General features: G+C 43.7%; 1 protein-coding gene across 10 annotated transcripts; it reads right to left on the bottom strand.

Annotated features, from left to right (window-relative positions):
* Positions 1 to 322: 322 nt before the first annotated feature.
* TRAF3IP2 (TRAF3 interacting protein 2) lies at positions 323 to 27,041 on the bottom strand. Of its 10 annotated transcripts, none has more exons than XM_030448396.1 (12): positions 26,645 to 27,041; positions 25,174 to 25,308; positions 24,529 to 24,632; positions 19,157 to 19,243; positions 18,168 to 18,923; positions 14,803 to 14,992; positions 12,400 to 12,572; positions 10,964 to 11,052; positions 9,104 to 9,172; positions 6,817 to 6,933; positions 5,590 to 5,664; positions 323 to 927 (listed from the first exon to the last, which is right to left on the bottom strand). In XM_030448396.1, exons 4-12 carry the CDS (start codon positions 19,170 to 19,172, stop codon positions 781 to 783), a joined length of 1,632 nt encoding a protein of 543 aa, XP_030304256.1. In that variant the 5' UTR covers positions 19,173 to 19,243; positions 24,529 to 24,632; positions 25,174 to 25,308; positions 26,645 to 27,041; the 3' UTR covers positions 323 to 780. The 10 variants fall into 10 exon arrangements, with proteins under 10 accessions (XP_030304256.1, XP_030304257.1, XP_030304258.1 ...); XM_030448397.1 differs by lacking the exon at positions 26,645 to 27,041 and adding an exon at positions 26,273 to 26,554; XM_030448398.1 differs by lacking the exon at positions 26,645 to 27,041 and adding an exon at positions 25,854 to 25,871.

Raw genomic sequence — 27,041 nt, 5'->3', positions numbered from 1 at the left:
TTTGACATGCTTTGTTTTAAATAAGGGATGAAGAGTGGGAAGGAAGCTGAAGGCCTGCTATTAAAAATACTGCAGTGTTCCAGAGTACTGACAGCACACGTGCAGCCATGCGTTTAGCTCTCCTTTTGTGGACTCTTGCTGCACCACACTAAAGGTGTTAGGGGCTGAGCTGAAAGGAAATGGAATTCCAGGGAATTCAGATCTGAGAGCTCTCTAATTGAAGACAGTGTCTTTATGCAAGACAGGCTAAGGAAAACTTGCATTACCCAACAGATACAGTTTCTCCATTGTTCCAAGCAATAATAAAAGCTGATGCAATACGTAAGGTTGCCTTACAAAAGGCAAATAGATTTAATAGTATATATACAAATCAGCTATTCAATAATGCTATACAAGGCAAGAACATCTTTAAAGAAACCCTGAGCTAAAAGGAAGATGTAATTTTTATTTTACACTTATTGCATCATTATTTCTGGTATTTTTTCCTATATTGACTAATAAGGAAATATGTTAAAAACAGATGTTACAGTAAAACTGGGCATTCTTTCAATTTGCAGCTGATTTGAAAATCTAGAGAAAAGGAGTTCTGCCCCATCAGCTTCAGAAATGCATGTATAACATGGCAGAGAACAAACCGAGCCTGAGTTACCCAAGACAACCAATTCCTTCAGCAGATAGAGTGTCTTCTGTCATCAAAGAGAGCCATCTGGAAGAGGGTTGGCCCCCTGCCAAAGAACAACCCTTTAACAACTGCTTGTCCTGCACTTTAAGTAATAACATTCATAGCGGCACAACCTGGAGGGTTGGTAAAGGTCCTATTGGAGGAGCAACGTACTCCTCCTCCCTCAGTAACCTCAAAAGGATGTTCTTCTTATTCTTTGGCCAGTTATAAATGTGAGTGTTCTGCAGCCAGGTAGGCACATGTTCCTGAAAACAAGAAAGAAAAAAAAAAAAAAGTGAAATCCTATAAATCCTCCAGAATCTTTACCAGAACCTTGCAGATTCCATCAGAGCCTGTCAAACAAGACTTCATTTAGTCTGTTTTAGGCACTTCCTGTAACAACAAGAAATTGTAACTTGGCTTCAGAACTGTATTTGGGTTCCTAAATATATGAACTTGGTGTTATCTCACAGCTTGCCTGTCTCTCTTTCTTTTCTGCCATCACATTGGCTAATTTCACCACATTTCAAAGAGATTCTGATCTCAGTGACTGGCATCTAAAGGCTTGTGAAAACAAACACTGAGAAGACAAGGGAGTTATTTCAGTGGCCCACCAGGGAAAGGCGGCCACTTTAGTAGCTGCTAAAGGATCCACACAACATGTTCAACCTTGAGATGAGAATCAACAAGGAAAGGGCAGGACCACTGGGGAGCATTTTTCATGGTAGCATTCTTCCCCCCCCCCTGCACCTTTCTTCTCTGAGTATGGTGTCTCCTGGGCACCTTCAAAGCAGGAGGCTGAGGCTGATGCTGAGCTGGGTGAGAGGCTAATGCATCTCCAGGTTAGGAGGGTCAAACCTCCACCACTTCCCACAATCTGGGAGAAGTGCAGCCTTTCAGAGAGGTTGTCTAATGCCCACTGACACAATCAAGATGGGGCTGACATGACCCTGGACAATGACAGAAGGCTCATGGAGAGAAGCCTGTTCAGACCTCTTGTTCCCCATGTCTCCACAACCTTAGGGGGTTTCTGTGTGGACAGCCTGGATGTGTAAGGTTGAAGGGCTATATTAATATCACTAACTAAAAGAGGGTCAAAAAGTGATCCTTAACCAAAACTAGCTCATGACCAGTGTGGAGATGGAGTTTGATTTTTAGAGAAGTGTTGTTGGAGACACAACCAAAGTGAGATAGCAGGTAAGCAACACAAACAGTTAAGACATCCAGTGTTTCCTCCCGGGACCTATTTTTTTTTCCCCCAGGGTGGCCCCTGTTAGGAGTAGCACAGTCCCTGTCCAGCCATCTCCAAGAGGACAGAGCAAAAGGTTGCTGGCATGCACCATGGCTCTGGCATCTCACCAGGGGATGCCCTGGCATCAGCAGCCCATGTCCTGCCTGCCAGCAAATAACAGAACTGCATCCCAAATCTTTAATTCCGAAGCCTCATACTTCTCAAATTGGCTGTCTTTTCCTGGCTCTAGGAGCCAAGCATAGTTTCCACTGCTTAGGGAAGTTATTAGTGTTAGTTGGTGTGACCACTTTGTCAAATCTACATGATTCACATATAAGAGGAGTTAAGTGACCTGGGCACCTACTGATGCATTAGTCTGACCTCACACAGGCTTCTGAACAAGCAGCCTGGTGACTGGCAGAGGTTTTCTAGCAAGCCTGGCTTTCTGCTTTCTCCACTGTCCAAAAGAAGGCTCTCCCCCAAAGTGGAGGTTTTAAAATGTTGCTCTTCCAGGTGGACACCCCACTGCCAAGAAGGGTAAGAGCCTGCAACATTCACTTTGGTAGGAGGACAAGTAAGATTTCTTGTATCCACCTGCCAGGCTCTTTTTGCACAGGACTGTATTTTAATCTTTGTGAACTTTACTCTTTTGACAAAGCTGTTTGAAATTGAGCAAGGGTTTCAAATGTTACTTGGAGAAAGAAAGATAACTATGTTTGCATGCACATGCACACCTGTATTACTTAAAATATGTTCCTTTACTAAATCTTGTTAAAAGCCTTAGAAGGAGATGTGATAAAATACTGCACAATTTTACCAAACAAGCCCTCTCCCTGTTTTTGATAAGAGTTATTTTTTGCAGGAAGGAAATGCAGTAGACCTAGTCTGGACTTCAGCAAAGCATTTGATGTAGGTCCACATGGGAAATCATGAGTTAAGCTTGAAAAGATGGAAATTAGTGAGAAGTGTATAGTGGGTAAGAAACCAGCAAGTGGGACTATAATGAGAGAGACACCATACATCTAGAGGCAGGCTCTGTGCCTTTCTTCCAGAACTGCTCCTGCAGCCAATTTCATTTAATGTCCTCCATAATGAACTTGGTGCAAAAAGCACTTGCACACTAATCAACTCTGGCAATAATTTTAACTTAGGGGAGGTGTGTAGGGGTAAGGGGTAACTATAGCTGCTATTTTGATCCAGAAGGTGAGCAGAAAAAGTGAGAAAGGGCCTTTTCCTTGCTACACGACACCAGCTGTCAATGCCAGTGGGAATAATGGGAAAATGGTTATTGCTCTTTTAGTTTTTTGTTATTCATCTGTGTATGTGTCAGCTGTCTTTTGTGTGCCATAAAGAAACTGGTAACTCCGAGGATCAAAGTGTTAGGAAGAGGGCAGAGTGTATCAGTGCAGGGCTGTGTGTTCACTGCTGTGTTGGTGGAACTTGGTTTGAGCTTCCCTGGCTGCCCTGCTCACCTCACCTCACCCCTCTGGATGCCTCTGCTCTGCCAAAGGAAGTCTGGGGCAGTGAGGGGCAATCATGGCTTAATGCTTCGGTCCCCAGGTGACCAGATGAGGAGGACACATTTCTGTGGACTGGCTCAATGAAAGCCTTGAACCATCAAGACTCAGGTTTCCTTCAGCAGTGTGTGATGGGGAGCTGGAAATGCCAGTTCTACCTTCACCGCACATTGTGCTTTTCCCCCTCATTATTTAACTTCCTAATGAACACTCTTTGGATCAAACAGATTCTTTCCTGTTAGAGGTCGACTAAGTTTCCCATACCAGCAGTGCTTTATGGTGTGCTTCATATGAGATTAGCTCATTACTAATAGCCATGTCTCAAAATTAAACCTTCCAAACCTTGATCCCCTGCTCTTTTCCACTACTACAATAGTGCTTGAACATGCAAAGGATGGTATAAAAAAGACAAAATGAAAATAATTTGCCTGCTGACATCACCCAATTGTACACACGTGGCGTTTCTCAGGTACCTCACCTCCTCTGACTGCCCACAGACTTCATTATTCCAACTTGTTCAGGCTCTGGTGCTCTCCATCCACCCGTGATGTCCTCATTTACATTATCATTAACTAGTTAGGTAAAGGTAGATGATGTACCAAAGGAATGTGTGAAGAAAGAGAGCAAAGCTTAGCAGCAACAGAAAATGCTGGTGTGCATAATTTAGATGCGAAAGGCACCTCTGGAAGAACTGAAGGGTGTTGTGGGCTACAGAGGGTGGGCAGGAAGTCTGCCTGGAGCCTGATGCTTTGATAAGAGCAGCTGAACAAACTAACCCTGGAAAGTCCTTGTAGATCACTGTCTGAGAGAGCCACTGCTGTATACTAAATAGTCTTCTGATTCAGCCAAAATTAACCTAAGTTTATTGTTTTTGCATCTACCATAAGGCCCAAAGGTGGCTTTACTGCCTGCAGGCCCACTTCTCTCTGCAACCCTTGAGGTGCCACAAGGCTGTAGGCGCTATGGTCTTGTTGCTTGGCAGGTGCTCAAGGAATCCCCAGGGTTAGGAGCAGTCCTGCCCTTTCCCCCCAGATCAAGCTGAGATGACTGACTGAAAATGCTGACCAGTTCCATGCTTTTGGTCTGCCCAAATCCTACCAGTGCTGCCTCCCAGCTTTTCACACTTAAGGCAAGTACCAGACTGAGATAATTCAGAAGGGACCTGAATGACATGAAATACCAGAGGTACTATTCGTTCCAAAGGACCACATGTTTTTTACAAACCCAGGGACATATTTTCAAATTTCTAAGCTTATATTAAGTCTGTGCCTAAATAAAGAGCTTGATCACATTCAAATATGCAAGTGCTGTGGGATTTCACGGCTCTACAATTATTAGTAGCATTGTTTAAATGAGGACATGTTACAAAATTTGGGCACCAAAATAAAGATTCTTTTAATACTTTTCCAAAATGCAGCTGTACCTAGGGGTAACATGGCAGCTGTTCAACAGTGCACACAGCATTTAGTGACAAAGTGCAATCACAAATCCAATATATCCATTCTTAAGTCTGGGAAAGAATGCAATTTCTCAACTCTAAAGGAAGCTGTTTAACTTGTAAAAATCTAAGAGATTCTCTCAGTCTGAGGAGGAAGGGTAAAGGAATTTGTTGCATTATTTAGTTCTTATTCTCAAATAAATCTTCAAAACCAATACAGAGTGCAGATGAAATTTCACGTCCTAAAAAAACTTAAAGTTTGCCTTTGATGGGCCTATCAAAGTTCAGGCAATGGCCTTGTACTTTATTATCCTCTTTATTTTTATATTCTCAACTGACCCTTTCCCAGATCCTCACTTCACATCACTCATAAATCTCTCCCATCTCACTCATTGGCATTACATCTGGATAAAATTATAAAAGCATTAATATAAAAAGCATACTTGCTGGAGAGATTGTCTCTCTGCATTTAATTCTTTCAGTGCTCAAGACACTAAGTTTTAGTTATGCATTCATCATCAAAACACATCTATGCACTGATAATGCAGATGAAAAGTTTTTTATTTGTATGTACATAAAACTACAAACTTTTCATGTAAAATGTAGCTTTGGGATATTACTAGTGGGATATTAAGAACCAAGAAATTGAGGGCTTGGGTTTTAAGATTTCATCTGGTGCATTGTGATCAAAATAATATGGGCCTAAACACATTTCAAATATATATACATGTATGTATGTTACCTTTCTGGCATTTGGGAAAAGCACAGGGATGAATCTGAAGTTCATACTTCCTTGTTGTATAAACTCAATCTGCATCTAGAATAGAACAAATTGCCAGATTTATTGTAACACCATAATAATTTGTTTTCACATGCATCTAAATCATATGTGTAATAACACGTTGCTTACTTAAACTGCTCTTCCATTAAATGATTTGGTTTATTGCTGATGGACTCAATATCATTTTGTTTGGCCACTTAATCTGATTTTTCATTACTACAGAAAGGATACAGGAAATATATGCCAGTGATTCTTGGGTATTTAGTTCTGTCATGTGAAATAACTGTGGGTTTAGCTGCAGTTGCAGTCCCATAAAATCCACCTAGAACCAAAAAAGTTTGACTTGACTGAGTCTCCTGTTCAGTCTCTACTGGGGTGAAAGACTTCAGCTGAAGGCCAGCTCCAAGCTAGTCCCTAGCCTGTTCCCTCTGTCCCAGCTCTGTGTCTCAGCTGGGACCCAGCCTGTCCCCTGCACAGGCATCCTGAGGGTGGTAAGGACAGCAAAGTACTGCTGAAAGCTCATCTGATGGTGACAGCTTCTGAGAAGTCTGACTGCAGGATCAAGCTGGGTGATCAGAAGGCTTAGAGGGTGAGAACAGCAGCCAACTGTGAACTGAGGTCAAGAGAATGAGTTTCATGGCTCGGCAGGCTTTTCTGGGCTAAATGTCTGTCCTCACAGACTGCAGATAGAGGTGACTGTGACCCCCCTTGGTCCCCTTTCCCCCAGGAGCCCCCCTGTGCACCTCCGGCCTTTGCAATTAGACCTTTCTGCCGCTTTTACTGCTTCCTGAAAAAAAAAAAGACCTCAGGTACTGGATGGGCTAAGTGATAGGGGCTGGTTTGCAGCAAGGAAGGTCAGGCAGTGTTTGGTAAGATTGGGCTCAGGGCTATGTGACTGGGCAACAAGGGCTTGAGAAGGTGAGGGAGTGAAAACAATATAGAACAATAAAGAATATGGAGGAATAAGATGAGCATGTTTAATAGGATTTTTCTTCCTTGAACCTCTTAGCAGATGTTAATGAGCATACGGAGCTGATGAGAGGGAGGATTAATGAATTCCAAAGGGGGGTGTTTAACTATGGGGATTAGGGAAAACAAAGCAAAGAACCTGCCATTTGGAGACAGATTTGTCTTTTGAGAAGAAGAGACAGAGTCTTTGTAAAACAGCAAACGCACGTCCTTGCTTACCATCCTGTGGATGTATTTAGTATGTAAGCCATGTTCATCCCTGTCCAGCTGGGATTCAGCCCCTTCCACATCCTGTTTGTATTTTGGACTGATTGCTATGATTATCATCACCGTCTTCTGTTAAGGAGAAAAGCACTTTTATGAATTTGGGAAACACAGCATGTTTGGTAGAAGCAGATCGGAAATCTGCCAGTTTGTGTTTTAAGTGATCTTTATGTTCTTGGCAAACACAAGAGGATCTCATGCATTCTGGCAGGAAACACAGGAAAACTTGTACTCTCATTCTCCTCGTTCTTCCTCAAGATCTCATAATATAGAAACTCTAAATGTCAAGAGATGTACTAGCAGCTACCAGCTTACAGTTGGAATCCCTGTAATAAAAAGCTACTTTTTATCAGTGTGGAGTGTCTATGTACATACACAGAAAAATTTTATCATCAAATTCAGACTTAAATGTTTTCCAGCAGCTTATGTAAAAGTGCATCTATGTAACCATCTTTGGCTTTTTATACAGAAAGCTACTAAAGGCAGCTGTCTATGGAAGCTACAGCTAGGGCTCTCAGCAACAGCAGTGGCAGTGAGGTGTGCAGAGAGGTGGGCTTTTGGGGATGGCCTGGGCAGGTTCAGGGGGTACCAAAAATCTCTGTCCCACCTGGATGCAGTGATCCAAAGGCAATGCTCTTTGCCTTGCTAGGACAGCCTAGATCCTGCCTGTGACCTTTTTAATCCCAAGACTGCACTGAGCTCAGGTTTCCACACAGGGGCCATCCTTCATATCTGGGAAATGCCTTTCCTCCTTAATGGTGGGACAGTGAAGAGGCTCACCAGATGAAAGCCTCCTACTTGTGTTTACCTAGTGCCTGTCTTTCATCCCTGCCACATCAGGCCGTGTAAGGCTTCCTAGTCTGTGGCTCATAGTCAGCCTAGCACCTAATTAACTCTTTCCTTCTGTGTAATATCAAGGGACTTTGCCCCACCACAGGGTCAAATATGGTAAGGAGCCATTATCCCTTACACTGACTTAACATACTCCAGAATTACCTTTGCTTGTGCCTGACATGTATGTAAGCACTTACAGATGTTGAGGGTTTGCAGAGACATGGCTGGTTGTACACCCCCCCTGCTTGTGTCTAAGCAGTCCCTTCTTCCTCACACTTATAGAAGTTTTGAAGTTAGAAACAGCCGCCACAGTCAGTGGAGGAAAACAGACATTTCCAGGGCGGGCAGTCAGAGAAGGATCCTCACGTGGAGGCAAGGAATACATGCTGGTGTCTTCAAATGACTGTGCAGGAATCCAAAAATCTGTCACGTCTATTTTCAGTGGTAATGATGTTCTTGGCAAAAGCAAATTCACCCTGGCTTCTAGTTGCAGTAACTCTATTACCCATGGTGAGCCCGAGCCCTTTGTCCTGATGAAAGCCCCAAAAGGCATGACTGCATTGCCCCATAAGAAGCCCCAGGCTGGTTCTGCATGCAGAAGTAAGTACCCATGTTTCTGTGGTAGTGCACTTGAGCTAAGACAGACACCTTCAGGAAACCTGAAGGTAGTCTTGTGTCAGATGGTTCAGCTTCCTTGCTGAGGACAGGAAGAGCCCAACACTTTGTCGTTCTGTTACCATGCCATAGAGATCTGCCCAGAGCAGGTCAGAAGCCTGGTGGCTACTGAGCAAAGGACAGATCAAAGGGAGCTTCATCATGGTGCAATGTTTCTGGCAACAGAATCACCAGTTCGTGTCCAGCTGTACTGATATAATGGAACCACTTGGCTTGATCCTAGAGGAAATGTGCATTCACTGCTCCTCTGAACTTCAGACGAAGTTGCTACTGCAGGGGACTGCACTGGCACCAATATGAATCTATTTTATCACTAAGATATATACAAAGCAAGGAGAGCAAATAATTTGACTAACAATATAGATGAGAAGCAGGATGAATATTAGCCACTATGCAGTCTGGGATAGCTAAACACCACTACTTAAAAATGAGATGGCACAATGACTTGTCCAATGGCAGATGGAGGCTGAATGTAACAGCCAGCATTGGAAGTTGTCAGGAATGCTAGGATTAGTGCTTCATTTCTTTAAGAAAGAGCTTTGGGACCATAAGATGCAGAAGCAAGTGAGATTTGCCTGTGCTCTCACTGCAAGGTGTCTGTCATTTCCATAGGGGCAGGGAAGAAGATAGAAGAGTCTTGTATTTTGATTCTGCACCTGTTGCTATTAGAATAACTCAAGAATTTTCCTTAGGTCACCTCTGCCATGAACAAAGTTAAGTTGCCTTTACATACATCACCTAGGTAGCGCTCCATCCACTTAATGATGTCAATACCTCGTACTGTATCCTCAAAAATATCAATCTGCAAGAGAATTAAAGTCTGTGTTAAGCATCCTTTTGCCCGTCCTCCCCATTTGGTGGCACTGATAAGGCTCTTTTCCCTAGTTTCTAACTTGCATGCCTAATTCCCTCAGGAAAGCAACATCACACATACATGCGCATGCATAACATTTCCCCTTTCTCTGCAGCCTAGAGCCAGGCTGGATGGGCATCCCAGGCAGGGGGGTGAGAGATGCTGCAGGCACAACTCTAGACTTCTGCTCAGCCAGCATGCCAAGAAGATACCCTGCCCCGTCAGTTCCCAACTCCCAGGCATCTGTGCTCATTGGAACAGGAAACAGCCACTGATAGAGAATGTTATATACTCAAAATGTGCAAACTGGCTTTTTTTGCCTCTCTAAACACCTCAGGAAGGTGGATGCTTGCCCACCTTCTCTATCTGTATAGCTGCAAATGTCCACTATTTTGTGGCTACAAGGTTGTATACCGAGTGTCAAGTTTTAGCTTTGTATTGAACTAAATTTTCAGAGTGTGTGGTGGGAAGCTGGACAGGTCACTGATCCTGGGTGCAGTAGCCTAGACTTGAGCAACAGCAAAGAGATGGAGGACTTCATAGGGCTGAATAGGATCAGCACTGCTCACCTCCCTGAACACTCACTAGCCCTAGAAACTGGCAATCAGTAACTGTGACCAATGAAATAAGTATTAACTTTTCCAAGTTTTTGACAGAATAGTCATGTTCTGCTCTTAAATCTTTCTTTTTGCCTGTTTTAAAGTAGAAAACTTATTTATTTCCCTGCTTCATGTCCATTTTGCTGTCTATATTATTTTGCAGCAGGCACTAAGAATTGCTTGTCCTGTAAGGGTGCTATTAACGAGTCTTCTACTCTTTCTTATGAATTGGTTTTAGCAGAGAATGGCTGGAGGGAGGTGTAATTGCAGTCTCTGGAAAAAAAAAAAAAAGAAATCTTCAATTCATGAAAATAAATGTGTGCAAAGCTCCCCACTGAGTCTCATTCAGTTTAATGATAGCCACTCACATAAATGCTTTCCTGAATTGAAGCCAAAGAGTGAAGGTTGAGGGGTCACATAGCATATGCTCTTGAAATAAGAAAATAAGACTCAGGATTTTGATAAACACTGAATCCTAGAGCCTCTGTGGATGGTTCCCTTAGCGAGGGCCATTATCATGAAGCAAACTTATGAGAAGTTAAGTGAAAATCTGGCTGGCTTATGGGATAAGGCAGTAGGACTCAGAAATCTAAAGGCCAGTTATTTTAGAATCTCTTTTAAAAGTGTAACAAAGCAAATGAAACCATGAGATGGGCTGTTTGATTAAGCTGTGTGAAATACATTGATCTGAGATAATTTTTTACCAGGAAGGTATTCATATCTGAAGAACCAATGATGTAATTGCATCGCAGAAAAGAACCTGGGATGGTATGAACATGAAAATTGACCTTTTTCATATTGATATTACAGATCAAATATGAGACAATGCTAATGGAATAGCTCACAAGACCTCATACTATTGCCCATCTGGTGTCACTAAATTAAATTTTCCAGGGTCATTATTAAAACACATTTAAAAGCATAAAATTCAGTTAAAACGTAAGCAAATGAAATGGCAAATAATCTAAGTTACAACTTTTAGAGCCAAGGCTAGTTAATTCTATTTGTGTCTTTAACCTGTAAAATGCAATGATAATCAGAAAAACATTTAAATGGACAGTGTACTGCCACTGCTTTTTTTTTTTTTTAAATATCTTTTCTCCCCTAGTTGAAAGTAATTTTCTTCAGAGAGAATACTTACAGCAGTTTGGAATCCATTTACTAGCAGGAAGTTCACAAATTTCATAACCTCCACTGCTGTGTCCACCGAGTAGGTTATAAAGACCTTACCTAGAAGAGGGAGTCCACATGAATATGTGCTACATTAAAATAATGCCATTCAGAATGGGCATTGCTTTCACAGCCCTCCTTTTCCACAGTATTGTGGGCTCTGCTCACCTCTGTCTCTTTGGATTCTTTACAAAATGGATGCAAGGTAGTGCAGCAGCTCACTGTTGAGCTCAATCCCATCTACAGAACCTTTGATATAGATTTAAGATCTTATTGCCTCTCCCTGATGCCAGAGCTTCTTCTTTCCCAGCTTGTGCCACCCAGAGCCTGTGCCACATGCAGCAAGCACAGCTTTCCCTCAGACCTCACTGATCTGACTGAGACCCAGAGGAACCCTTAGGCATGTCATGCTGCCTCACCTTATAGCAGCATGAAGCCCCTGTGTGGGCAGGATGGGTGACTGATGGCAGCAATCTCTTCAGCTGCCCTTGCCATCATGGAGGGAGTTTTCTTACTAACTAGAGAACCATAAATTTGGAGGTCAGGGCAAACCAGCCAACTAATCTAATCCAGCTGTGTGTGCATCACAAATAACACAATTTTATTCAAAAACTCTTGTACCTAGGGCACACTAACTGATAGAGCAGGTTTTGTCTGAGACAGTTATTCAGTGTCATAACTCACTCCAGCAGGCCAGAGAGATGCAACTCTCTGAATTTGAAAGATGATGCACATAATGAAGAATAAAGGAAAAATCAAAACTTTGGGAGGGATGTGGAGGGTTTTTCACAATAGTATATCTCACATGCTAGCCAGCACAGCATTAAGAAGGAAGCCAGTTTTCTGAAACCTGACTTTCCTATAAGAGTTGAAGAGTGCAAGAGTTTCAAAGTCTGGCAGAAAGAGAAGCATTTCAGCCAGCATCTGTGCTGCCCTCAGCCCTCACTGTGGGCTCCAAGCCCAAAGTCCTCTTCACTCATCAGGTCAGGGAGAAACTGAGGTTGAGACTCGATATATTTGTGTGGTTTGGGACAAGCAGAAATGCTTTATCCCAAGGGCTTTGCTTGTTATTTTTCTTTTACTGTAAGCTTCAATGCCTCCTCCCTCAAAGGGACATCCTGTTTTGCAAGAAGTGGTGAAGGCAATCTGAAAGGTATTTAGTTTTTGTAAACAAAATAACGAGCAATTAATGACAATTATGTTTTTAAGATTCAAGGAGCTAATTCCATCCCACCAAACACAAACACTCACACCCTACAGACATGATGACACGCAGTGTTTTCTTTTCTTGTTGTCTTTGTGCCTTAATGTCATTCACCCTGCCTTCTCCTCTCCAGAGCTTTCCCACCTAAAGCTGTCAGGCTATGCTGTAAAATCTTGCAGAGGGCAAATTTGCTAACAACTTACGCAACTCCTCCGGCAGATTGCTGGTTCTCAGCGTTCCCCTGGCTGCAGGGTTACTGAAAGGTCTCGGGACAGCAGCTGGAGATGGAAAATTGTCAGGACAACAGCATGCTTCATCTGGGCCACATGCCTTGGGGGGCAGCTGACCATTAGGTAGCTGGTTGTATAGCTGGTTTCTACAAAGAAAAGCAAGCAAGGATTAAAAACCTGTTTCTCTTCAGGCAAAATTAACTTTTTTTTTTTTTTTTTTTAGTAACACACTAAAGCTTCATGTGTATATTAATTCGGAAAAGTTCTTGTAGAAATGCTTGGCTCAGAGTTTCTACTTATTTATTTCAGCATTTTTGAATGGATACCTTGGTGACAGTCTGCCACAAGAAACAGTTTATTGCAGGAGCAACATTAGCCACGGGAGTAAATGCACCTCACAGCCAAAAACTTTTCAGTTTTCTATAATTAGCAGAAGCAAATTGTTTCAGAGCAAGAAATAACACCATGTCATGGATGTTGTTATGCATGTATGGGAGCAGGGTGGTACTTGGGCAACCTCTTCCCATTATCTAAAGGGTGTTTCATGGCACCTCAGGCTTTCTCAGGAACTTCTGTGCAGCACCAGAGGCACAGTGCAAGGTGGGCATTGGGAAAAATGAGGCTACAAGGGCACTACAGCATAAGCTCTGGAACAGCTTGGAAGGTCTCTAGTTTTGGGCCAGATTCAAAGTTTAGTCAAAGGGAACAAAGTTAATTTCTTGACCAGCAACAGCAGACCCAAAGAGGGTTTCTCTTGTCACAGACCTGTGCTCCAGACCAGCAATAACCTTATCTAATATCTTCTCTATTGTAACAGACAGAAAGGGATGACTTCAGGAAGCTTAGCAGTTCTTGTTCTGATACACTTTGGCTTCACAATTTAAGGCAATAGGAAGAGGAATCTAGAGAGGTTTTTATGTGAGATGGGCTTTTAATCTGCTGAGTTGCATCTGTTGGATGAGAGTTGGGTTTCTCTGAGAGCTTTTCCCCACACAGCAGTGATGTTTAGTCAATCAAGCCCACTCTTATTTTTCCTTTGCCTTCCTTAAATGAGTGATGACACGCTGGTAACAGCATGTTTTCTGTTGTCACATTAGGATTTGGTTTATTCATTCTGTACAGATGTTTTCTGTTACAAAATACTGTATAGGCAAATATTACCAACATGTAACTGCCATTCCTGGAATCAGCATGGAAACAGCAGCGACGCAGCCGCAGGACAGACCCCGCATATTCTGAATTTCTTCCAGCAGAAGAAAGCACCAAGAAAAGAGACACCTCATCAATAGCTCACCAAAAAATGCCCTGTGGCTAATTTATAGACCTTTCCAAAACTTCACCTTGTCTAACAAATATGCCAAAATTTTTAAAAAATTTTTCTACTGCAAAGGATACCCATTATTCCTCAGTATTTTTATATTTTCATACAAACTCTTTAGTGGAATTATCTCTGCTGCAGATACTGCTTTATCTTGCTCTATCTTTTGTGTCACAGCCCCTAACTTTTCACAGGCCAGAGAAGTGCAGGATAGCAATCTCCCACCCTCTTTTGTTCCACCTACTCTGCTAGTTTTCTGCCAAGATCATGTCACACAGCGTACATTTCCAAACAGGGATAAGTTTAGCACCTCTAAATGTACTGTGGCACTTAAATAAAAGTAGTCTGATTTCAGATGTCCTCAGAGCCTGAAGACTCCGTTTGCCTTCAGGTAGCTGAGCCTGGAGAAAATCCTGCGTGGATAGTGTGTCCCATTTGTTAATGACATACTTATAAGGAAGGAGATATAAGGCCTGGTAAACTAATATTTGAAAACCAGTCAAAAAAATCCCTGGATGAAAAGTGCTAGCCATGTGGTGTGTTATTATTACATTACAAACTGCAGTGTAAAGATATATCAAATATAGATGAGTTTTCTCCCTTTTTCTCTGCACTGCAGAAGAGATAAGAAGGAAATCACTGGAAGCCAATGATTGAGGCATCCCAGGCTGGTACAGCATGAAGCTGAAGGCTGTATTAAGCCACCGAATTGACCTTTGCTCTCATGCAGGAGAGCTCTAAGGTTTCGACTGAAATATTTTTCAGCCTCTCATCCCTTTAACCTTCAAGCATTCATCTTCCTTAATGCGTTCATTTCAGGGTGCACTGTAACAACATATCAGGTATCAGGCTTTCAAGTTCTTTAGGGTAAGGTCAGTCCCCTGCTGGGTGTAAAATAGCAAATAAAGAAAACTATCCAGCATCTTGCATGTACCCCTGCAGGCAGAGCACGCTAACATTACAAGGCTTCAGAATTATTGGTTGAAAGCCCACAAAAACAGATCAGAGGAGATTCCTCTGTTAACAACACCCCCCCCCCCCCCCTGAGGTGTACTTACGGGAATCGAGGAGGACCAGGGGAGGAGCACGTCCTCTGGGGTGGTCGGTCCCCAGCACCCTTGGGAGCACGAAGGTTTGAGTAATTTGGGATGACTTGCTGGGCTGGGCGGATAACTCTCATGCAAGGTCCAGGAACAGGAGGAAGTGGTTGTGATGTATGTGCAAAATGTTGGTAAGGTACTCTGCCATCTGGGAGGGTGAGAAAAGAAAGGAAGCAGTTAAAATTTCAGCCAATATGTTTTTGCCTCTGTTGGTGTTTTGTCCGTTCCAGACATGTCCTCCTTTATGTCTAGGGAACTGAGCTGTTTGGATGCGTTTGCAGGTATCTTGGTCTGAAAGAAGTTGGATTAAGAAATGCTTCACAGTCTGAAGTTTCCTTTTTCCCAATCACATACATCATGGTTCAAGTCCCTACCCTGGGTTAGACTGGTGGGACAACTGACAGTTAAACATTCAGGGCTGCTTTGTCCCTGCACTTACCATGCCTCAGTGTTTTTTTTTATTATTACTGGGGTTTTTTTGCTGTTTTTTGTTTTGTTTGTTTTTTCTTGGGGGGGGGGGGGGGAGAGTGTTGGTTTTGCTTTGTTTGTGGTTTGTGTTTTTTTTTTATTTCTTCTTGGCAAGAACTTGGAAAAATGAATCATCCCAACGTTCTCATGAAAGCAGATGCAAAGTCCTGGAACAAATCAGTTTGCAACACTAAAGCTAAACAGACTGCGATTACTGTAAATGAAAAAAGAGAAAAAAAAAATCTCTTGGTTTGTTACTTCACCCTGCACGGATCTTCTGCCTTAGTGACCTTTTTAGGCATTGCTGCTGCTCCTGTTGCCATCCAGGAGGCTGCAGGGGAAGCCTAAAATGACAATTTCGTTCAAGCAGTTCCAAAAAACCTTACTGTTGTTGGCTGTGCACATGTAATGCTGTTTAATAACTAATGTACAGTGGGACTGTTGGCATAGACTGAAAGAGAAAGCAGTGTAAGCTGTTTGTTTCCCAAATGGGGAAAATGAATTTTTTTTTTTCAGTCTTTCTGCTTGCAGTTTTCATTAGGCAGCAGCTCTGTGTACTTTCAAGCTGCTGTGTGTAGATCAAAGTCCAGCCTGGCAAGGCTTATTAGCACTGCATGATTATGGTGTTATGAGCTGGCTCTGAAAGCTGCAGTACTCAAACATTCTTTTCTTGCCCCATAGATTGCTTTTTGAAATAGTTTTAGCTATTTTGGGGTCATGCTTTCTTTTTCCTAGCAGCCATGAGGACTTTTCTTTTTTTTTTTTTTTTTAAAGAAGGTGGTGTCAAAAAAGAAAGAAAACAGAGATTTTGTGAAATAGTCCAGTTCTAGGAGCCAATACTTTAAACAACCCCACAATTCTGAAGAGATTCCTGATGAAACTGTGACTAAGCAATATCATATTTGTTGAGATTGTTTTAGGAGATATCCCTGCTTCCCCCATTAACTATTTCCAACAGGACAGGGTGAAAGAGGCTGGGAGAACAAAATAGAAAGTCAATATAGTCTTCTCATGGGTTCCTCATGATCAGCTCCAGGGAAGGTGTCAGGATTCTGGGAGACTCAGTTTGGTTTACAGGTTTTTAGGACAATGTTTGACCAGCTTCCTTTGGATCTATCCTATGCTACAGTATTTTAATGGATGCAGGCACTGCCATTCAGCAGCACAGCATGGCCAAATGTGCATGCCCACACACACCAACGCCTCTCATATGTAAATACCTGAGATAATGGTCCCTGGGCACACAGCTTTGCTGCAAGGATTTCTTTGACTTCAGAATCAGTTTTAGTGTGTCACCTCACATAGCAGGTGTCCAGAGCCAGTTCAGAGCCCATGGGCACAATGCAGGCTATTGCTATTCCCTGGGAGAGGCATGTTGCAACACACAAACTGCAGAGCTTTGTTGTGGGTTGCCACTGCCCAACAATTATCTGAAAGCAAGGAGCTGTCAGGAGGTGATTTACACTGTACTGGGTGTGTGAGAAACAAGAGTACAGTTGCCAGCTTCTTGGTCCAGACCAGATCTGCTCCAGCCATCTGAGTTTATTTTATTCTTTTTGCCCTCTGGATATGGTAGTAATGCTAGTGATTTTTTCTAAAGGAAGCCTTTCAGAGTTCCTGCTTTAAAACAAAATGGCCTCATTCAGTAAATGTCCTACTTCTCACGATGTTCGCATGTGGAGGAGGTAAATGGAGGTAAATAGCAAGGGGTGTTGTGCAACCAGCTCTTTGTCTGCTTAAAGCTGAACAGAAAGAAGAAGGTGCAGACAGAAAACCAGGGATGTTTTGCAAATGTTTAGCTCTAGCAATTCTGAAAGCCTGTCTGCAGCCCTTTACAAAGTCTGAAGATCAGGGGTGAAAATTGGGTCTCTGACACTCTCTCTCATACCTAATTACAACACATTTCTGAAATAACAAAACTCCTCAGACAGATGTAATATAAATGCCATGGAGCCAACATGGAAAAAAATAAAAAAAGGGTTATCAGAAAAGGCCTACAGCTTTTCATTACAAAGCCAGCACAAAACGGGCTGGGGTCTCCGGAGTCTAATGCAATATGAATTATATTAAAACAATGATATTGCTGTTGAATGTTCAAAGCTCACTTTGTAACAGATAAAAATCTCAGAGACTGAAAAGGAATACTAATTAATAGCAGGCTGTAAACTGTGTCGTAGTCTCCGAGAGCCAAAACAGCCATATTGACGGAGTCACATCAGCGTTCAGTGATACAATCACCAGCAGCTGAGAGGGATCCATTTTAAGTAATGAGCTTTCATTTCAGCTGACAACAGAAAAAAAAATGAGGATGATGGATGTCACGTTCTTTTCACACAGAAATAAAACACATGGGTGAGTTTGGTCATCGTGCAGGGAGATTCTATTTACAGAGATCAAGGGTAAGCTCCCATCCTGGTTCTGGCAGGAAATTCTCAACTTTGGGGATCCAAGTGAAGGCAAGGAAATCTATGAAAGCAACAGGAATTCAGTCAGTATAGGAGGCTGCTGCATAACTGATGCAAGGAGGAAGGAAATGACTAGAATATGAAATAACAGCAGGGAGAAGGCTGTGTATGCTCAGTGTGACTGACAAAGGCTAGTTTCTAGGCAAAATCATAAGCCTTCATCTGATGAGTAACTGTGAGCTCTTTAACTTTTTATCTGGCTCAAAGGTTCTGCATCAGAGAGTCAGGCTGCATAACCTGAAAATCTCAAAATAGGAAATAGATGGCAAATAGAGGTTTAAAAATGTTAACAATTGCATGCTGTGCACTGCCATTAAGTACAGTAGGATATGTGAACGATGGCTGTGATACACCCAGACAACCTTCCGTGGGTTGAGTGTTGGTACTCACATGGGCCCTGGGGGTGCTGCTCTGCTGGGCAGCGATGCCCAAAAAAGCCGTGGGCTTGTGAGGAGGCGTTGGGATGGGGCAAGTGTTGGCACACAGGGCACTGCTGATGCTCAGGTCCAAAATCCTCCCTGGAGATCAGTGGTCCTGGGTGGTCCTGGGGGTTCAGCACAGACACCAGTGGTAAGGGGGGCTCAAGGTGCCTGATGCCCATGATATCTTGTGACTCGGAGCTGGACTCTGTGTCCATGGTGCCCAGGTCTGCTGGGAGTCTATTTTCTGAGGGTTGCTGTGACTGTGAACTCCCTTGGCTGCTCTCCTCCAGGGAGTCCTTGGGAGTGTTAAACAAGCTCTGCTCTGATTTACTGGAGTTATGCCCAGTGTCAGCTGAAAGCTGTGATCTTGGCTGCATGCCTGGCTTGTCCATAGCTACAAGATGCATCCTGGAGGAAACTACTCCAGCTATTGATTCACTGGAAGAAGACGAGTGTCCATTGCCATCAGGACTGGTATATTTTGACCACAAGCTGCTGTCTGGCTCCACGGACAGTGCTGACTGGTGACATGCTGGTGCTCTGCAGAGGGCTGATGGACTAGCCATAGGCTGAGGCACTCGAGTGTCACACTGTCTCTGAGGCTCCTCATCCTCTATATCCTCTCCAGAAGGCTGTAAAGGATTCTCCAAGACATGTTCAGGAAATGGGGACCATGGCATGGATTCATCCACTTCAACTGGTATGCTTCTACCCACAAAAGTGCCTGAAAAAGTGGGAGAAGAGATACTGTAGGCGGGAAACTGTACAAATGCCTACCACCAGTCATCACTCAGTGATCAAGAATACTGACTAACAATATGTATTTTTTATGTTCTCTGTGTCTTTATATTTTTTAAAAGGCAAACAGAAAACAGCAAGAAAGGTCTGGATGAATTTTAGTGAAGCAACGAAGTAGAGGGTTAGCTGGAGCATGGCTAGCACAGAGGTTGGACTAACCTGACATGGAGGCCATTTCCAAGTTTTGTAGTTGCACTGGAAATGAGAGTCAGCTGTTTTACTGCAAGGCCAGGATTTTCCAGCAAACTGCTAAACAAGAGAAAGTACTCTTGTGAACATGGTACTGTTTCACACAGGCAATAATCCCAAAATAACTCTGTTTCAGAGACTGGAAAAGAAATGCTGGTTAGAGTTCTGGAAATCACATTGCGCAAAGCAGAGGCTTTTATGGGATTTCTGGAACTTACCATTCCTGCTGAGACTGGAGCAGGGAGAAGCACATGAGCTGTGTCTCAGAGGTAATTTCTGCACCTGACAAAAGGGTAGGCTGCTTAGGTCTGGAGGCTTGGCTCAGGCATATTCCAAGGAATACAATCACTTGCAATTACTCTGGACCTTCAAATAATAGCGTCACACTGATGCCTCATATCTAAACTTCACTGCACACCTATCTGGGTAATTTCAGCTTCACAGATTCTTTCCAAGGGTTGCTGCTTATTTTATCAAACCACTTCATCCATCCTATTATCACACAGATGGTATTTCAAATTATGTAGAATAAAAAGACAATTTAGATACATTTGTTACTGTTTGGGTTGTTTCTTCTCTCCCTTTGGAATTGGTCTGGGCTTCAAACATCAAAATCATCACTTCCTTTTGTGGGTGCTGTAAGGAAATTTGATCCAGCCAAATGATCTCTTATGATGGATTTCACTGCTCCACCATCACTCTGAATGACAGCAGCAGTGATGGGTGAATGCTGAGTGGGCTTCTGGAAACGCAGACACTTCCTGGTACAGGTGTGTAGGTTTGTTTGCTCACAGCAAATTTTATCTGTCTCCATGAAGTTTAGAGAAACAAGCCTGGTGCTAATTGCTTCCCCAGCCATGTTTCTTTTATCACATTGGAGAAGCTAAAATCCCAGGCAGGAGAGTTATCAGAGAAGAATGGACTAAGCACTCAAACAAAGGGAATGACAACTCTTGGCAACAGAATCTGGCTTGAAAGCCTCATCAAGAAGGTCAAAATCACAACCTGTGAGCGATCCAAAGTTTTCTTCCAACAGCAGTCACAGTACCTTTCACAGAAAGGTCAAACGAAGCACATAGTAAAATGGCAATAATATTAAAAACAATTGGACAGGATCATAGAGAGGTGTGAAGCAGTGCCCCGACCTTTACCCTCGTTACCACAGTGATCCTTTAAAAGCAAAGGATGTGTCCCATGCTAGGACAAGAGTCAGGATTTACATTCATGCTAATCAGATCAAATGACATGTATTCCCCCTGACAGTGTCTCTGGCATGGAAAATTCTGGGTTTAACATTTGCTGGGAAGTAGGAGAAAAGCTGTGCTTTGCTACTAGGCTGCAATGTAAGTACTCCTTCAGTGTGTAACTTAAAAAACATCTATATAGAAGATTTACGTATGTATGTGCAAAGTACACATCCTCTGTTGTAATAAGCACTTCCACAGGGAGAGTTGTCCTGGGACAGTTTTAGTGGGATAGTCACAGTGCCACATTTTCCCACATAGGCAAGTCCTTGGAGCAGCTATTAATTGCATCAACACGGTGAACACTCTGCTGCTCTGACAGCTGCAGCCCCCCGTGTGAGAGCTCTGTGTCTGGTGCCAAACTAGCTCCTTCCCACTCAAGCACCCAAGCTTGAAATCCCGTAGGCCAGCTCACCACCACCACACATCTCTCCCTGTGGTTTGCCTCCCTTTTCCTCCGCACCACGTCACTGATGCCATTCCCTGCTTGCTGAGTCACGCTGCTGTGACAGTCACAACCAATGTGATGGGAAAGGGAAAGCCTGGAGCTCTCACAGTCAACACAGGATCATAATGGAGACTTGTGCCATGCTGTCCTGTGTGGTGGCAGCAAATTTGTCATTTAGCTGGGACCTTAGGTCAGGTGGCAGTTTAGATCGTGACTGCCCTGTGGTGGTGATTCACCAGGACAGTACGGTGCAAGGTCAGGTGTACATGATACAGGGAGTAAAGCTGCCAAGTAGTCCTGCCAGACCTAATGAACAGCCTGGGAACTTTAGATATCAAGCTGCCTGCCAGGCATCTGCCTTTTGCTCAGCTCAACAGCTTTGTAAACCTGACCCTTGGATCATCTGGCCTCAACGTGCCTGCTCAGACATGTTTTGGCTTGTGGGTATCTTTGCTTGTTTGCTCATAGATTGACTGACACAGTCTTGAGTAGCAAAAATCAAGTTGCAAAGTCATTCCCTGCAATGAGCATCTCCAGTGAACTGATTCTCTGTGCAAAATTCTCCCTGGGGTTCATGAAGCAAAAGCTCAGCCATAGGTTCCAGGATGCAGCTCCAATGCTTTAGCTATGCACGTTGTCCAGTCATTCCACCCCATTAGATGTAATCCCTAGCACCCGAGCATGGCTTTTCAGGAACAAATTTGCAATGCCTGAAGACACTTCTTTGATTATCTCTTATGTAGTCAGATCAAAACACTAGAAAACACTTTGAATTCAGATCCTCTGTGTTCAACAGTCTTTAGCACTCTGACAAGAAGAAAAGATTTCTGTGGGGAAACCAAGCATTTGGTCCATGGTAAATGGAGTAATCTCTCTATTGACTTCAGCAGGTTTTGGATTGAGTGTCAGGTGGGATTTCAAAGCTACTAAATTCCTTTGGAGGCTACAGCTCCAGAGTTGGGTTTTTTTGGGTTTTTTGTGTTTTTTTTCTTTAAGTTCCATTGCTAACATCTGTCTGTCTATGAAAGAAATGATAAACAGATTGTGTAAACCTAATGAAACATGGGAAGAAAAAAATCAGACTTGTTTTCTTCAGGCTTTTTGTTTAGTGTATTTACTTTGTCTTTTGGAGGAGTGATATGATATTAAGATTTTATTAAACTGTATTGCAAGTGATTGGCTACCAAACTCTTCAAATGGCTTATTTCAGAATTGTTTAAAAATTTCTTTTGTATTAGTTTCTCCCTCTGAGAGGATAAACGCCTCTTTATCTTTCAAATCAACTTAATATTTAAATGACAGCCTTATTTCCTTCCTGTGTAACACGAGCTAAACATTACGAAAACTACTACAAACATCTGAGCAAAACCAATTTGTTCAGACAGAAGAGAGGCCTGATTCCACCACTTGTGTTTTTACCTGCAAAAGCTTCTAGTTTCTTAAAATATGGTTTTGCTTAGACCCTGCTGCAGGATAGCTGAGCAGTCAAAGCTGAGCTTTGATACCAACACACAGCTACTGCACCACTGGGGCCGAGGTAAGAGGCACCGAGGGTCCAAGGCCTTTGGTGTTAAACAGACACATCTTTAAAAAGAAGGAAAAGTGACTTCAGCCTCCTCCCTCAGCAGCTCTGATTGGAGAAAGAAGCTGTTACAACAGCAGAGCTCTGTCTGTAGTGATAGCCCCGAGGATAATTTAACCCCAGGACATGCTGAACACTTTTCAGCAGTGCTGGTAATGGTATGTGGATGGGAATTCCCAAGAGAAATCCCCAAACTTCTGGGAATGTAACAAATGATTCAGAATCATCCTCCTCTTATAACAGTGCTTCAGGACGTTGTTTCTGCTCTGCTAAAGATCCTCAGCTTTTGGAAAAAGACCCAACACTGAGCCCATTATCCTGGTATTTTATGTTGCCTCATGCTGCAGAGTTTCATTTGGTTTCCTTTGACTTTTATAGTTAGTTTGTCCTGCAAGTATGGTTATGCAGAAGACAGAAAAAATAACTCGCTTAGGTCTCCTGTGTTGAAGCATTAGAGTAAAGGAATGCTTCAGTGTATTGAAATACACTGAAATACACTGTATTGAAATACCCAGAAACCTGTAGCCTGATCCCTTTTCTGGCGCAGAGACAACTGGAGCATACATTATGCCCAATCTCGTTTCCAAAGACACTGCACTTTCAAGAGAGATCATGATATTGCCAGAAAGCTTTGAGAATTCAATATCCCCCCTGCACCTATGACTATGCAGGAGATTACTGATAACCAGCAGGAACTATTACATATATTCCTCCTTGTAATAAAATAAAATGAAGAGGCCCTTCCTAAAGGCACAGAGTAGCCAGGCCTAGGCTGCTCTCAAGAATGTATAGGGAACTCCTTAAAGACCCCTTTCTCCTCTTCCTTATGCTGCTCAGACACCCACTTCTGTAATAAGCATTAATTCAGCTAATAGAATTCCCGCATAGGTGATCACTGACTCAAGCTCCTGGGAAGAAACCCCATCCCAGATCCCTTGTGAGGCTTCACAGATCTGGAGAGGTTCTTCACTGCTCCTGTTTGGGAGCCAGAAGGGAGTCCATTCAGCCCTACTGCTCACTGCCTGCTGCTGCTGGTAATGGCCACTCCTGCAAAGATCCAAGGAAAGCATTAATGAAGGAGAAAAAATTCTTCTGCATGTTGGTAAAGATGGGTCTAAGCACCCAAGCTGGAAGGTGAAACTCCCTTAAAAATGTCCAATGGAGGCAAGGGATTGGCGAGGGAGAGGAAGGGTGTTGGGCTCAGGCTCGTCTGTGCAGTTTTCTTGAGGCTGATTGATTGCCAAATCCATCAGGTATTTTATCTGTTTCCCAGCATGAAGACTTGTCAGGATGCTCTGTCCCAGAAGACACACAAACCACCTATCTGCTTTTTATTAGAAAACTTCTGTTGTGAAGAAACAGAAGAGAGACTCTGCAGTGCTGAGTCTAACAGCTGCACTTCCCGTCACTTCCAGGGAGGGGGAAAATAACTTTGTTCTTTTGAATCAAAGTTATATTTGTCTACATTGTTAAAAAAGAAAATACTAGGATGAGAAAAAAACCCTTACCTTCCTTGGTGCACAGCACAGAAGGGAAGGTTTTTTAATAACCAGTCATGGCATTTCTGAAATGGCATGCGTATAGATCAAGGCAAAGCTGAGATCACGTAGGGTGGGGATGCAAAGGAATTTCTTGATTTCCAAATGATTCCTGTGTACTCTGGCTGAATCTTTTAAGTTCCCTGCTGCTGATGATATCCATCTGCAGAATGGGAGTAAGCGGATGCAGAATTTTCAAGTTGCCTTGAGGATGTGCATGTTGATTGCAACAAATGCTGTTGCCATGGGGTCAGGTAAGCTTAAGTCTGTAAGTACACTTGCCTGAAGTGCATCTTTCTCTCTAGAAACACTAGATACAACTTTCCTCAAAAAAAAAACCAAAAACCAAACCCAAAAACAAAAAAACCCAAACCCAGAGACAAATTATTTTAGGAAGAGTAAGTGCAAATGTGGGAACTATTTTGGCTATAATCTAAATAAATATAGCCAAGGAAATCCAAGCTCCAGAGTTTCACACTTCAACATGAAGAATATGAAAAATTTTGGCTGCTGTCATCATAAACACTTACCCTCTCCCGTGAGTACCCTCCACAGTGAAGACTAAGGCAATGTGTCACGTTCCTAGCCCAGATTTTTAGCCCTGTAGGGCAGGTAATGGTTGTTTTTATGACTTCTGGAAAAAAGTAGAAAAAGAAAATGAAAACAATGTTCCTCTTCCTCTTCCAACACTGACTATATGGTCATATATTTTTTGCAGCCGTGGCTTGAAAGTCTACATACACCAGAACAGGAGAGCATTCTTCCAACCCTCCCTGCATGGAAATCATCACATTCTCTTTTGCAGCTCCTATATTGCTTAACCAGGCAAAAGGTAGTGCAGACCTGGTATTTTTTACCTCTATACTGTAAAATTCAGTAAGCACGTGAGAGGAATGCTAGGCAATTAAGTAGTAAGAAGCTAGAAGTGCAACACCCTCAAGCAGGATCCAAACAGACATGTCTCACATCTCCCCATCCTGCTTTCCTGTAGCTTACATTGGAGCCTCCAGTTCCTAATAAGGGAGAAACTCTGGCATTTTGTGGGGCTGACGTATCCATCTCTCACTGCTCTCCCAGTTCTGTAGCATGAGGGCTGCAGGGCATGTGGGAGGCGTGGGGAAGCCTGGGGGACCTGACACGTTTCCCTCAGCTGGCGTGAGAACAGCCTCACTCACGTGCTTTCATGAAACGTGCAGAAACTTATATATCTTTCAGACGTGTGCCCTCTGTGTCCCAAACTTCAAAAGCCACTGCTGTGGGTGAAGGGCACTTGACGGACCTGAACACTGTAATTATACATGTCTTGTTTCCTGCTGTAGAAAGACAAAAAGAAAACCTGGCCTGTAAAAAAACACAGACACCAAACAGAACTTTTCAAGATATTGCCAGTGCTCAGCAAGAGCAAGCCCTTCCTCAGAGGCTGACGGCATCACATGCATCAGCACAATCAGCAGATGCTTGCCCGCAGCCAGTGGCATTGGCAAGCACTCACCTGGGCACTAGCCCTGCCACCTGCACCCCTGGACCCCCATTTTGGTGTCACCAAAGTCCACAGCCCTGTCTTGGTGGTGGTGGGGCATTGCCACCCATCCAAGCTGGCATGGGCATGGACAGTCAGGGCCTTGAACCCACCCAGGGCTTGCACGAAATGGGAATTTTTGGTCTGGTGGCCACTGTAGTGGTCAAGGATCAGTAAGCCCAGATCTGTTGTTTTTGTTGCCCAGCCAATGGTAACCCTACAAAACCTGCATCCTGAAACAATTAGTTACAGTGTCAAATGGGAGCGGGTTTTATATGGCTAATTTTATCCTAATTGAAAAGAAAAAGTACCAGCTTGCTCCCAGTGTTGTCATACCAACGCCATGGAGGGTGGTGCAAAAGGGGTCTAGAGTCCTGTTTTCTTCACACTTTTCAGTCACCTCTGCCTCAGCAAGTCCATGGACCTCCTACAGAGCCCCAGGAAAGCATTGTGGTGGGGTAAAAAAAGGGAGGAGAGAGGAGAGGAGAGGAGAGGAGAGGAGAGGAGAGGAGAGGAGAGGAGAGGAGAGGAGAGGAGAGGAGAGGAGAGGAGAGGAGAGGAGAGGAGAGGAGAGGAGAGGAGAGGAGAGGAGAGGAGAGGAGAGGAGAGGAGAGGAGAGGAGAGGAGAGGAGAGGAGAGGAGAGGAGAGGAGAGGAGAGGAGAGGAGAGGAGAGGAGAGGAGAGGAGAGGAGAGGAGAGGAGAGGAGAGGAGAGGAGAGGAGAGGAGAGTGTGGGCCTTTCTGCCAACAAAGCACCTTGAGCTTGCACAGCCATTCAGGGCGGGAGCGGGATCAGGCCTGGCTGACAGGCATTTCCAGGCAGCTACGTAAATAGGCAGGACAACATTTCGACACCAGGCGTGTCTGTTTCCAGAGTTTACCCCAAACCCCTCCTGATTAAAAAAAAAAACAAAACACAACATAACAAAACTGCAGTGAAATGGCTGAAACATGTTGTAACCATCTGTGAAACTCAGGCTATCACTACAGAGAGGAGCAGGGGGGAGGGGGAAGCGAAGGAGACAGCAATTTGAGGGGGAAAAAACCCAGCCCCACCGAGAGCCAACGTGGGTCAGCAGGTAATTGCAAACAGGAACGGAGAAAGGCAGCATCTCTACCACTTCTTACCTCGTGGGTGAGAGAGGCTGACGCTGAGCTGACTGAGGAAAGCAAGAGGGCTGGAGTGCCTCCTGCGCACCCAGTCGCTCTCTTGGCTTGCCTGGGTCTCCTTCCTTGGCTGGCTGGGTGGTTGGGTTTGTTTCTCCTCCTTTTACGACACCCTTCCTGCCTCTCCCAGGTAAGCAGCAGAACTGGCTCTGCAGCAGGAAGTGGAAGAGGCAGGCACGGCACGGCTCGGCACGGCACAGCACAACACAACACAGCAGCTCTGGCGTTGGGAGAGCCTGCGTGGGGGAGTGACACTTTGAAGCTTCAAACTCTCTTGAAATGCCTGCGTGCAGCTTGCTCCCTCTCTTGTAGGAAGCCAGGATGCCTCTGTGTGAGCCACACAGATAAATAACTTCAG

The sequence above is a fragment of the Calypte anna genome, chromosome 3 (assembly GCF_003957555.1).
Source record: "Calypte anna isolate BGI_N300 chromosome 3, bCalAnn1_v1.p, whole genome shotgun sequence".
Lineage (NCBI taxonomy): Eukaryota > Metazoa > Chordata > Aves > Apodiformes > Trochilidae > Calypte > Calypte anna.
The sequence above is the reverse complement of the archived record's forward strand: the minus strand, read 5'-3'. Positions and strand labels throughout refer to the sequence as shown.

What these genes read in the sequence shown, in the direction of transcription:
- TRAF3IP2 (XM_030448396.1), bottom strand. An exon ending in TGGAGCGCTACCTAGGTGAT is followed by an intron (nt 6,934 to 9,103) that starts GTATGTAAAGGC and finishes TCTCCTTAACAG; the next exon opens with AAGACGGTGATGATAATCAT. An exon ending in TTTTCCCAAATGCCAGAAAG is followed by an intron (nt 928 to 5,589) that starts GTAACATACATA and finishes TCTTGTTTTCAG; the next exon opens with GAACATGTGCCTACCTGGCT.